Here is a 12,059-nt window from a genome sequence, read left to right on the forward strand (position 1 = left end):
AGGTCTGCAATATCCGCATCTCATTTGTTAAAGCTAAATGAACGTCTTCGCAGTAGGAGAGGACAAAAGCAAAACAGAGGTATCTCAAACGCAAGAAGGAACGTCGAAAACAGAAGCCTAAGATAGAAACTAATCATGAAGACGGAGCGAGACCACTGGATCCAATAAATCCCTCAAATCAAAATGCAGAATCTCCACAAACTCAAGTGGTGTACGAGTCTAAGAAAACTCAACGCCCAGTGAAGCGTCCAAGGCTGGAAGTTGAGGACGTCGCAGTACTAGATGATCTCGTCGCTGAGGAAATGGAAATCGACGAACCAGTGGGAGATTTCGAGCCATCAATCAAAGCGTTACCATCCTTTCCCCTACCATCATTACCTGACGCACCATCGAAATCTGTTCTTGCGCTTCAAGGGTTAGACCAGGCTCTAATTGACGCGGATGTCGTTCACCCATCGACTATTCTTCCAATACCTGATGCCGAGGACGATGATGGAGGGACGCGTTTGAGCGCCAAGATTCGAAAGCGTCTGAAAAGCATTGGTATTACAGAGCTATTTGCAGGTAAGTGTTGATAAGTCTTCGGTGGTCCAAGCTAAACGAACCACACCTTCTTATTAGTGCAGACGAGTCTCTTGCCGTTTCTCCTTCCCCATGATCCGCTAGCCAGACGTCTTTATCTTCCCTATGATCCTCCAAGAGACGTTTGTATTTCAGCTCCCACAGGTAGTGGGAAGACCTTGGCCTATGTGCTTCCGATAGTTGAGGTATTTTCTTCAAGCTTAGAGTACGAAGGCGTTTTAAGGATGGTGCATTAGACTCTTTCCCCACGTATCGTCACTCGCTTGCGTGCACTTGTGGTGTTGCCTACACGAGATCTGGTCTCTCAAGTCCGGGAAACATTTGAAGCTATCACCAACAACCGAGGTCTTAAGGTGAGTTCCTTCGTCGTAGATATGGACGTTTTTTCCCACTTTTTTCTATTTCACAGATCGGGACGGCTACAGGTCAGAACTCCTTCGCGCATGAACAAGCACAATTGGTGAATAATGTGTTACCGAGGTAAACATCTTCTTTATATTCGCCGGACACCGACGCTACCCTAGCAATTCAGCATCCAAGGAGGTTCTAGCAAAGTCGACATTCTAATATGCACCCCGGGACGATTGATGGATCATCTTATGGGGACGCCTAACTTCTCTTTACAGCACCTTAGATTTCTTGTGAGTCCTTGTTTTGGTGGGAAGCGGCGTCCTCAATCTTCCCTTCCGGCACACAGGTGATTGACGAGGCCGACCGACTTTTGGCGCAGTCTTTCCAAGACTGGCTGTCGCGAGTTCTCGCAGCTACCAGACCTCACGTAAAAAGCAGTTCCTCTTCGAGCTCACCCTCTCCACATTCCCTACCGGAATCGGATGGACTTTCTCCAGCCTTCTTACAAAGGCTGTCCCTTCCTGACATTCCAGCATTTCAGCATGAAGAAAAAGAGACTTCCTGTCAAAAATTGCTCTTCTCGGCAACCCTTACGCGAGATCCTGCAAAGATCGCTGCTCTGAACTTACGAGATCCCAAATACTTTATTGTGCAAAGCAGAACGGATGGCGAGGAGCTACATGTCTTAGAAAACTATTCTATGCCACCGACGCTAACCGTTGAGTTTCTTTTTTGAAGTTAAAAGAGTTATTATCTAACGAGTTTCGTTGAACCTCCAGGAGCATATGATTGTATCTAATTCCTCGAAAAAGCCGCTGGTTTTCTTCCATCTCATTCACCGACAAAAAATGAGAAATGTGCTGGTATTTACGAAATCTGCCGATTCGACAACGCGTCTCGTCCGTCTTTTTGAGTTTTTTGAGGAGGCGCGGTTGGAGAAGGAGCCTGGAACCGCTGGTGAAGAGTCAATCATCGCACGCGCCTACTCCAGTGATCTCCCTCCTAGCGAGCGAAAAGCCATTTTAGACCAGTTCAAGGCGCAACAAATCCATATGTACGTCAAGATTCCCAAGTTTTTTGCCGAAAAGTGCTAACATGTTCGTAATCAGTTTGATTTGCTCTGACTTGATTTCGCGAGGCATAGATATCACCCACGTATCCCATGTCGTGAATTATGATGTACCTGTCGACATGCGCAAGTACGTTCACCGAGTTGGACGCACTGCGCGTGCAGGCAGAGCTGGGGACGCTTGGACGCTCGTCGAAGAACAGGAGGTTTGTTTTTCACATTCTATGCGACGGCTATATTGAAGCAATTTTAGGCACGATATTTCAAGCAGATGTTGAGCGACGCCGACCATCTCAAGAAGGTTAATAGGATGAGGGTTAGCGACAAAGACCTGGATCCCTTACTTGCCTCTTATACGGTAGATTTCATCATTCGATCCATTAATGGAAAAGCAAACAATTCTGTTACAGGTTGCACTTGAAAAATTGAAAGAGGTATATACAAAGTCGGGGTGACAAGAGGTAGAGATCATATGAAGCAACCCGAATTAAAAAAAACCAGATCAACCTAAGAGCCCCCTGACATACTTGAGCAAATCCTTACCCTACAGAACACTTTTAGTTCTGCTCGACTTTGGTTTGTGCAACATAAGACTCACCCCTTTGCTCTTCACTCCAGCAACCATCGCCTTGACGTTATCGACTTCCATAGGTTCTGCAATCCCATTTGTATTGGTTGCATCGTCCAATCCACGAATATGATATTCCACCATTTGTCGTTGAGCCATTCCGTAGCGAAGGACAACAGTGAGAACTGCACGCCAACCGTCCAGTGCTCCATTTGTCCCCTGCAAATTTGAAGAGGATGTCGTTGAACGTGTCAGCTCGACGCGAGAAGATGAGGATGATTCCTGGACTGGTATAGACATAGATGGGACGACAGTAGAGCGGACCACATATGGACAATAAGAACGATGTTCTTTCAATAAATCGAAGGGGCGTTGGGGCATAGGTTTTCTGGGACGTTGTGTGGAAGGCTTGTCAGGATCTTCCTGTGTGTGGACTTTCTGCTCGGTGGTTTGGCGAGGTGCAAAAGCCCATAGACCAATCCGACGCTGGCATAGGTTGCATTGCAGCAGTGCGCTGTCCTTGGTTTTTAACAAGTTGGATGGTATTTGAAACGATATGGCATCCCCTTTGCTGGCTGGTGGCGGGGTTGCTGGTCGCGATACTGAGTTTGACATTGAGGGCGACGCAGGGCCAGAGGGTACTGCGGAACTTGTTCGTACCGCTGATACCCTCCGAGAGGCGATCGGGGGTGCGGACTTGACAAGAGTCCAACCAAAAAGAGCGGTCAGAATCGCAGTCTCCGACGGTTCCTCTTCTGGTTCTTCCACTGCGGAGGGTGAGGAAGCAGGAGACTGATGATCAGCGCCATTCGGCGTGTTGTCAGATGTGAGTCGCATGGGTGGCTTGAATGACGCCACAGCCGTTCGAAGTGAACTTAGTTGAGATTGATTCTGGATGGACTTGGAGTGAGGAAGGTTCTTCACTTTGGACGCAAACGTACCAGAGGGTGCTTTATCGTGACGTCTTCTAGGACTGCGTTCAAAGACATGGCTGCAGCTTTGACGTCCCTGACCATCACCGTTGGTGATTGCAATGGGATGCAGTAGATGGAGGCTAGAGAGAAGCAACCACTTGTCAACGTTGGAAGGGAACGCGGTTAAAACGACGTACGGTCACACTGGCGCGTTTTCCAAGGACACCGATTCTTATGAGCCTCCACCAAGGATATTCGTTGTCTCTCAATTAATACATTCGCTTGACACGATCGGGTCAGAAAAAAACGGTAAAGACGAGCTTACCTTCCTTACCAGCATCTCGATTCATACCCTCCCTTCCTGCGACAGCCCAGGAGCTACTGCATAGGCCGCAGACCAATCTATCTTTGCCGTCATTGGTCCATCCGCACTTTGCGGCAGCGACCGCATCGATAGCTGATGGTTTGTTTGCATAGGTTGTAAGCCTGAATGTCGAAAGACGGGAAAGAAACGATGGAAGGGACGATGGGCGGTACTCTACATTACTGGGGAAGGAAAGGGAGGGAGAGAAAGACTGAGGTTGTGAAGAAAATCTGAATGGGAAAGCATTCTTCGTCCGTGTCGCAGCTCGCGTCAGAATGGCAGTCAGGTGGGGAGTACTCTTGCCCGGCGTCGCTACAGTGCTATGGGGAGATGACAATGAGGGAAACAAAGAATAACGAGATGAACGAACGGTTGACTGTGTTCTTTTGATTTGATGCCGTATTTTGCCAAAGTTGAGTAGAGAGAGTGCGAAGTGTTGGACCTCTTCGGTGGTGGAGGACGATGCTCTGTCGGAGCGACAGCATTGTCTAATATTTGGAATGCGTCGTCGAGCTTACGCTGGGCAAAATTGGCATTGGTGAGGTTTTTTTACGAGGAGACACCTTCTCACCTTGGTTGTTCGGATGTTGGTCGACATCAGGTAACGATCATAAATAATGTGTCTACTAAATTTATTCAAGTACTTTATTTTACAACAGCCCTTTTCCGTTTCTTGATAATACCCATACGACGTGCAGCATTCCGTTTCTCTCGCTCCTTCAGAGCTATCACCTCTTCCTCTTTCAAAATACCAACCACCTTCTTGGCCGCGTGAACGTCATTCCGTAGGTAAAATGCTTTGATGAACATCTTGTACATGGGTCGAACATGTTTCTCGAATGAGATGTGCGACGTGAGAGAGGGAAATGACAACAGTACTGGGGACGACGGTGGTGTCCCAAATGGCACACCATGGCGTTGATGCCATTTTACAGAAGCTGGATAACCCTGCCGTATTACTTGATCAAAAAGCCGCTTGAGTTTCTGCGAGTCAATCCCAGTTCGCCATTTAAAAAGAGTCTTCAGAATAATGTTGAGCGTGGCTCGGTCAGGAACAAATCCATAATGATGCATCAAAAAGTCTTTTATCCGCAAGGTCTGGCGAACCAATCGGCCATTTCGTTCCTCGAGGCTACGTGAGGGGCCATGGAGGATGATGTTTCCAATCACAGTGCAAACTTTTGAATCCAGTTTGTGAAATGTTCGTGCGAAAAGCTTTCGAGCGGCGTGAGGTCGATTTGCGTTGACTAGCAGAGACACCGCGTGCCGAATGGTCGGTCCGTCTTCAGGGACTGCTGTAGCGATAGGAATGATGTGAAGCTTGTTGAAGCGATCAGTGGGAATTCGACGGAAATGGACTGCTCGAATCAACATATCTCGGCGAGTCCGCCTTGTGATGCGGTGGGAAGTTTTCCGGGCCAGATTGTGGGCTCCCGAGTTGTGCAGAGACATGGTAAGCTTTCTTCTCATATCGTCCAGTGGGCGAGAAGCAGCACCGCTCTCGGCGAGGCGGAGCAAACGGAGGGCAACACTAGGTTCGCCGTGCGCAACCAGCTGACGGGCCAAGCGAGTGAATACACGCATGGTAAAAAAACCCGGACTGCTGTGATGGATGGCTTCAATTATGTCGACAGCCACAGCGCCATAACGTGTTGCAACCATGACAGAGAAAAAATAGCGAATGGGGTATCTGGACGTTGGCGCCGGTGGCAAGTGAGCGTACAATTTTAACATACATTTACCCAAAACTTCCACCAGAGATACATCAGCTAACTCTCGCCGTTGCGTCTGAAAAACACGAAGGATTGAAACCAGCAGATGTTCGATGTGTGCTCGTGGAAATCGAGGCTCCCAAAGGAAGGGAACCAAAAGATCCCATTCTTGTGTTGCAATGAGGGCCAGGCTGAGGACTCGAACGGCGCTGATCGATGGGTATATGCCATTGGTTTGACTGAAAGAAACGAGATTGGCACCCGTTTCAACGTCTTGTGAAGCGTAGAGAGTAATAAGCTCCGTCACTACTTGATCTCTCCACTGTGTGCCCGTAAATGCAGATGAGATACTCGAGAAGATGCCTGACCAGTCCCGTCCACGGCATGATGCCGAAGCCATTACATAGGCGGCGATAACGTACGCGGTTTGAGCGGTCATGACAGATTCCTCGCCCGTTCGGTCCGTCCACAACGAACGTTCTTTGCAGTACCGGAAACATCCATCGGTCAACGGTTTATCAATCGACAATGCGGCAATGCGAAAGAACCCTGCGACAACCGAACGCGTGACGTCGATTGGCGTGCGAGAAATATCAATTTTTTTCCATACTCTCCATAAGGGCCTCGAGATTCCCTGGACTTCGTTTCGGAGCAGAACATCGAGTTTCATTACCGAAAACGTCTGTTCCAAAACTGCAAGCATGAGAATGGTTGACCACACGGTGTTCTTCGTCCTCCAAGCACTGTTCAGCGACAGCCCAGAGGCTAAAGAGGACTCTCTCAACAACCTGGAGACTGACAGCAACAAGAGATTGTCCCAACGCGCATCAACAGGCAAACTTGGCGCAAATGCTTCCTTCACTTGTTTCACGGCCCATTGCTTGAGCGAAATTGGAGAAAACTCTGGGCTGTAACCAGGAAATACAACAGAAGATAGGATCGAACCCAGCTGAGAAACACTATATGTTTTCAGATGATTTCCTTTGGGATCCGACGACATCCGGAGTGGTGATGATCGCGTGACGTTAGAAGGAGGGGAGGTCGCGCGAGTAAACACCATGTCCAAAATTTCAGCTTTGAGTTGCAACGGTAAATCATGCCCCCTTTGAGCTGTGGCTTGCCAAAACAGACTGGAATAGTTGGAAGCTGCGCCTGGATGAAGTTTGAGCAAGTGACTGAGATGCTTCAAGGCAGTTATTGACCATTCCCGGTTCATGCTCAAGAAGGTGCGAAAGTATGGCATGTGGATCTCGCTGTGGGGTTGATGGCGAATCTTCAGGTACTGGATATTCGCCAGAGAAAGAACTTCACGAGTTGAAGCTGCAGCGATACAGAGCATCAGAGGATTGCAGCAAGAAATGATGTTCCTCTCACCTGTAAGTGCAGATCCATGAGCTACTGTCTTCAGCAACGCCAGCATCATCCAATAACGATCAACCTCCTCCAAGTCATACCCCAAAAGTTCTTTATCCCCAAGGACTTTCAACATAAATTTCCAATGAACAGCCTCACCCTCCGCCCCTCGACTACCTTGATCTTGTAACATACGCTGAGAATGATATACAGAGTGCACCCGACCCTCATCGGCCAGAAGGTGCGTTCCACAAATCCCCAAAAGCTCGGTAAACTGCACCGATGAAAGGCAAGAGAGCATGTCTTGACGCTTCGCCCGAGTATACAAAACTACAAGAACATTCACAGAAGGAGAGTCTCTCGAAGATAAAATTTCACTGAGGGTCGAAGCACTCAGTTCGTCGCTCACAGTCTCAAGCGAAGAGAAGCAGGCGGCGGGTTTTGCAAGTTCAGAGAGAGGGACGGGCTCAATGTTACAAGCATCAAGCTTGTTTGTTGAGAGGGATTGGGGGGCAGAAACAGCTGAACGTGCAAGATGCGAGGGTCGCGTATTGCAGCATCGTTTTAAGATGTTGCTATGTGTGTGAGCACAGATGGGCGGCCTAGATGCACTTGACGAAAAAATAGAGGTCGAACCGACGGGTTTGCGTGCGTAGTGGCTAGGTCAAATTCAATATCATAACACCCCTATGTAGGAGTGAACATACCGAATGCCAATACTTGGTGTAGCGCTCCTATCCAACACACGGACAGGAAGTTGGCACCATCGCAACATTCCATTGCATAGAAGCAATTTCGTACGTCGCGGCGAGGGGGGAGGTCGTGTATTTCCAACAATAGGCGTGCTCTACAGTCGAGCGCCCCTCAAAGAAAGGTCTACAGGCCAAAGAGGCCGTGACAAGCAATCGTTGAAGAAATTTGAACCGATGCCAGCGAAAGGCGTTCGGCAATTACCGCAGCGGGTGTTCAATGACAAACCTTAACGTTCTTCCCACGGGAACCACCACACAAAGTTTCGACTCAACTTCGTCTTCACCCTCAACAAGTTGCCTTGAAATATCCATTGGCACTACCAGGTACGTTTAGGACGCTCCATAACATCACACCTTGTTTTCTTATTTTGTTCTCTAAGCGGCAGAGGTCAATCGGGAGGCAACATCTTCACTTAATCCAAAACACTGTTAGTCTCATCCTATAGACCAACTCTGTTGGTTTGGCTGATAGACCCTGCAGATAAATCAAATTTACAATGGGTGCTTCTCGTGCTGACAAGGGAATCTACTTTGAGAAATTAAAGGAGCTTCTCAACAAATACGGTGCGCTCATCTTATCTTTCCTCTTTCTCGTGGTCTATCTTAACTTAGACATGTCCCAGCCTCCATTTTCTTGGTCAATGTCGACAATGTTGGTTCAAATCAGATGCATCAAATTCGTGTAGCCCTCCGTGGCAAGGGTGTCGTCTTGATGGGCAAGAACACCATGGTCCGACGCGCCCTTCGCTCTATCCTAGCCGAATACCCTCAATACGAGCGACTCCTCCCCTACGTCAAGGGTAACATCGGATTCGTCTTCACTGACGAAGACCTCAAAGAGATTCGTGAAATCATTGTCGCCAACAAAGTTGCTGCCCCAGCTCGTGCCGGTGCCTTTGCCCCCAAGGATGTCACTGTCCCAGCCGGTAACACTGGTATGGAGCCCGGCAAGACTTCGTTCTTCCAGGCTCTCGGTGTCCCCACCAAAATTGCTCGTGGTACCATCGAAATCGTGTCCGATGTTAAGGTCGTCGTTGCCGGGACACGTGTTGGAACCTCTGAGGCAACCCTCCTCAACATGCTTAACATTTCACCGTTCACATACGGTATGACTGTCGTGCAAATCTTCGATCAGGGCAACATTTTCTCTCCCGATGTTCTGGACATTGATGAGAAAGAGCTCATCGACCGCTTCTTGTCTGGTATCAAGACGGTTGCCGCCATTTCATTGGCTCTCAACTACCCGACTATCGTCTCGGTTACCCACACCCTTGTCAATGCCTATAAAAACCTCATCGCTATCTCGCTCGCTACTGAGTACACGTTTGAAGGTTCTGAGAAGGTACGTGTTTTCTTTGTTGGATTGTGGTACAATCCACATGATTTAATTTAAAATACACTGAAAATTCGGAGCGTCTCAAGGGGTGCATTGTCGATTTCTTTTTTATCTGATTTTTACGATGATTGACGCGCTTCCGTTGATAATTATGCTCATTGTTCAATGTGCAGGTCAAGGAGTACCTCGCCAATCCTGATGCTTTCGCATCAGCAGCTCCGGCTGAAGAGGCCGCACCCGCTGCCGCAGCGGCCGTGGTGGAAGAGAAGGAGCCAGAGAAGGAGGAGGAGTCCGACGATGACATGGTGTGTTCCTTCGGTAATCCTGTATGCAGTAGGTCGAGACTCACTCAGATTTATAGGGCTTCGGTCTGTTCGATTAGAGGGTTTCCGGAGTTCCGCATCGTGTATCTGAACATATTGTTGTGTTGTACTGATGAAAATAATGATTTCCTGATATTGCGGATGCATTTGTGGGATTATAGTGGAAGATCCGTAAGGGGAAATCCTAAGGATGGCTTGCCATCTTGCTCCACTAAATCCACGCCGGTCCACTCACTTTTCTCCCGTCTTCCCCCGTATTGCCCCAGGCCGTTTATCCGGCGACCATCAAACGTTCATCGAGGAGTAACTACATAGTATCGGATTATCATTCCCAATCGGGCTTGTTCTACAGATTCTTGTGCATTTTTATTCCTATATAATTTCCCCTCTTAAAGATGCCCTCCACACAGCCATCCCCTGACGCGCCTCCCGACATGCACATAGGCCAAGGAGGCCATCTCATTGTAGTCTCCAATCGTCTCCCGATTACCATTAACAAAGATGCAGCGGGCGAGTACCATTTCAAGATGTCCTCTGGAGGGCTCGTCTCCGCCCTCTCTGGTTTCAAGAAATCCCTTAACTTCACGTGGATAGGTTGGCCTGGCTTCTTCATCCCGCCGAAAGACCGCCCCGTCGTCGACAAACGTCTCATGGAGGAGTACTCCTGCCAGGCCGTCTATCTTGACGATGACGTAGCCGATCGCCACTATAACGGTTTCTCGAATTCCATCCTCTGGCCCCTCTTCCATTACCACCCTGGAGAGATGAATTTTGACGAAGAGAATTGGTTAGCGTACCGCCAGGCAAACATGCAGTTTGCTGAAGCCGTCCGTCAGCAAATTAAGCCGGGCTCCATGGTCTGGGTTCAAGACTACCACCTGATGCTCCTTCCGATGCTCCTGCGCGGCCTGATTGACGGACATGAAAATGTTGGCACATTCACCACAGAAGAGCTATCGAAAATCACTGAAGGGGTGGAGGGTGACCCCACTTCAAGCCAAGCTACTGTTCCTGGTGTCAAGATCGGGTTTTTCCTGCATACTCCATTCCCGAGTAGTGAAATTTACAGGTGCGTCAGTCGTTCGTTTACAGTATCCTTCTTATTAATAAATGTTGGTGTAGGATATTGCCAGTGCGGCGAGAAATTCTGCTTGGCGTCCTCAGTTGTGATTTGATCGGGTTCCACACCTACGATTATGCACGGCACTTCCTTTCGTCTTGCACGAGGATTCTGGGTCTTCCAACAATGCCTAATGGAGTCGAGTTTGAAGGGAGGTTAGCTCACGTCGGTACGTTCCCGATTGGAATCGAGCCGAGCAGTTTCATCGAAGTGTGTGATGTTTATGAATGGCCAAGTAGCGTGTTGTTTACCTTGTCTCTAGAACTTGAAAAAGCAATCTGTCAAGGACCGCATTTCTCAGCTCGAGCAACGATTCGGAGGCGTGAAGGTCATTGTGGGTGTTGACCGCCTGGATTATATCAAGGGTGTTCCCCAAAAACTGCATGCGCTTGAACTCTTCCTAACACAGCATCCGGAATGGATCGGCAAGGTATATCTAATTGATTGTTCTTCCCTTGATTCGGTTCCCAACACTTTGACTAGGTCGTACTTGTGCAATTGGCTGTGCCGTCACGCCAAGATGTCGAAGAATACCAAAATCTACGATCTACTGTAAACGAGCTCGTTGGGCGTATCAACGGCCGGTTTGGCACTGTCGAGTTCATGCCAATCCACTTTATGCACAAGAGCTTGGCGTTCGACGAACTGTGCGCTCTGTACGCCGTGAGTGACGTGTGTCTTGTTTCTAGTACAAGAGATGGTATGAATTTGGTACGTCTCCGTATATCTACTTGCCGGTGTTTGTGCTAATTGCTGTACAAAAGGTTTCATACGAGTATATTGCTTGTCAGCAGGCACGCCAAGGCGTTATGATCCTCTCCGAATTTGCTGGCGCTGCCCAGAGCTTGAACGGGTCGATTGTTGTCAATCCTTGGGATTCACAGCAAGTTGCTGACGCTATTCACGAAGCAGTGACAATGGATTCAGCAGTTCGCGCTGAAAACCACCGAAAGCTGTTCAAATATGTAAACAAATACAGCGCTGCATTCTGGGGCAGCAGCTTCATCAAGGAAATGAGCAAGATTGATGCGGAGGACGTCGGTAAAGAGGGCCAAGCTGAGTTAGAGGTGAAGCCAGACGATACGGCGGGCGAAGGTACCGTCATCACAAATGGAACCGTCCCACTTACACCCAGTCCTGACACGGACGTCTGAGCAGAACAAGTAAAGAGCGAATCACGCTATATTTTTTGTGGATTATTTATTCTTTTCGTATACACGGTCACTAGACTTGTACAATCAGACTGAGCGTCATACGAGCGGAATATCGGTTGTTCAGGGGAGGAATTATAGTATCATAGAAACGGTCCCAACTCACACTTCAATATCCAATATCCATTCTAGCGAGACAAAATGCGATTGCGAAAGGTTTATCATTGCATAAGTATCTTTGTTCTTTACATCCCATCCATTTATGGTAGGCAGGTTACCATAAATGGTCATTCATAAATTTTGGCCCTTTTCCTCAAGCCCAGGGTAATACAAAGAGTTACCAAGAGCTAGATCTCAGGCTATCTACTTGTATCATCAATGTATCATTCCTTTTCAAGGCGATAGTAGTTTTGGAAGAAAGAATTTTTGGCCAAGCCGAGTTTTGTGGTGATGCTCAGCATTAC

At 48.3% G+C, this 12,059-nt stretch overlaps 4 protein-coding genes across 4 annotated transcripts; 3 read left to right on the forward strand and 1 right to left on the reverse strand.

Moving 5' to 3' along the window:
* Positions 1–302: 302 nt before the first annotated feature.
* On the forward strand, positions 303–2,244 carry LACBIDRAFT_249916 (uncharacterized protein; the record flags this gene model as incomplete). Its single annotated transcript, XM_001880652.1, has 8 exons — positions 303–564; positions 622–767; positions 819–935; positions 992–1,062; positions 1,133–1,223; positions 1,280–1,651; positions 1,716–1,987; positions 2,043–2,244. 8 exons carry the CDS (start codon positions 303–305, stop codon positions 2,242–2,244), a joined length of 1,533 nt encoding a protein of 510 aa, XP_001880687.1.
* Positions 2,245–2,504: 260 nt separating this feature from the next.
* LACBIDRAFT_294203 (uncharacterized protein) lies at positions 2,505–7,688 on the reverse strand (the record flags this gene model as incomplete). Its single annotated transcript, XM_001880891.1, has 9 exons — positions 2,505–2,546; positions 2,601–3,641; positions 3,682–3,746; positions 3,810–4,168; positions 4,219–4,367; positions 4,503–6,880; positions 6,935–7,187; positions 7,323–7,572; positions 7,621–7,688. The coding sequence occupies 9 exons, from the start codon at positions 7,686–7,688 to the stop codon at positions 2,505–2,507; spliced, it is 4,605 nt and encodes a 1,534-aa protein (XP_001880926.1).
* Positions 7,689–7,908: 220 nt separating this feature from the next.
* Positions 7,909–9,465, forward strand: LACBIDRAFT_294204 (60S acidic ribosomal protein P0). Its single transcript, XM_001880653.1, has 6 exons — positions 7,909–7,989; positions 8,046–8,093; positions 8,147–8,229; positions 8,289–9,007; positions 9,175–9,306; positions 9,363–9,465. The coding sequence occupies exons 3-6, from the start codon at positions 8,163–8,165 to the stop codon at positions 9,381–9,383; spliced, it is 939 nt and encodes a 312-aa protein (XP_001880688.1). The 5' UTR covers positions 7,909–7,989; positions 8,046–8,093; positions 8,147–8,162; the 3' UTR covers positions 9,384–9,465.
* A 386-nt stretch (positions 9,466–9,851) lies between these two features.
* On the forward strand, positions 9,852–11,598 carry LACBIDRAFT_234950 (alpha,alpha-trehalose-phosphate synthase TPS1 subunit; the record flags this gene model as incomplete). The annotated part of the gene is made up of 5 exons (XM_001880654.1): positions 9,852–10,393; positions 10,447–10,654; positions 10,707–10,874; positions 10,928–11,155; positions 11,209–11,598. The coding sequence occupies 5 exons, from the start codon at positions 9,852–9,854 to the stop codon at positions 11,596–11,598; spliced, it is 1,536 nt and encodes a 511-aa protein (XP_001880689.1).
* Positions 11,599–12,059: the final 461 nt, after the last annotated feature.

Source organism: Laccaria bicolor, genomic scaffold (genome assembly GCF_000143565.1).
Source record: "Laccaria bicolor S238N-H82 LACBIscaffold_11 genomic scaffold, whole genome shotgun sequence".
NCBI classification, from domain to species: Eukaryota; Fungi; Basidiomycota; class Agaricomycetes; order Agaricales; family Hydnangiaceae; genus Laccaria; species Laccaria bicolor.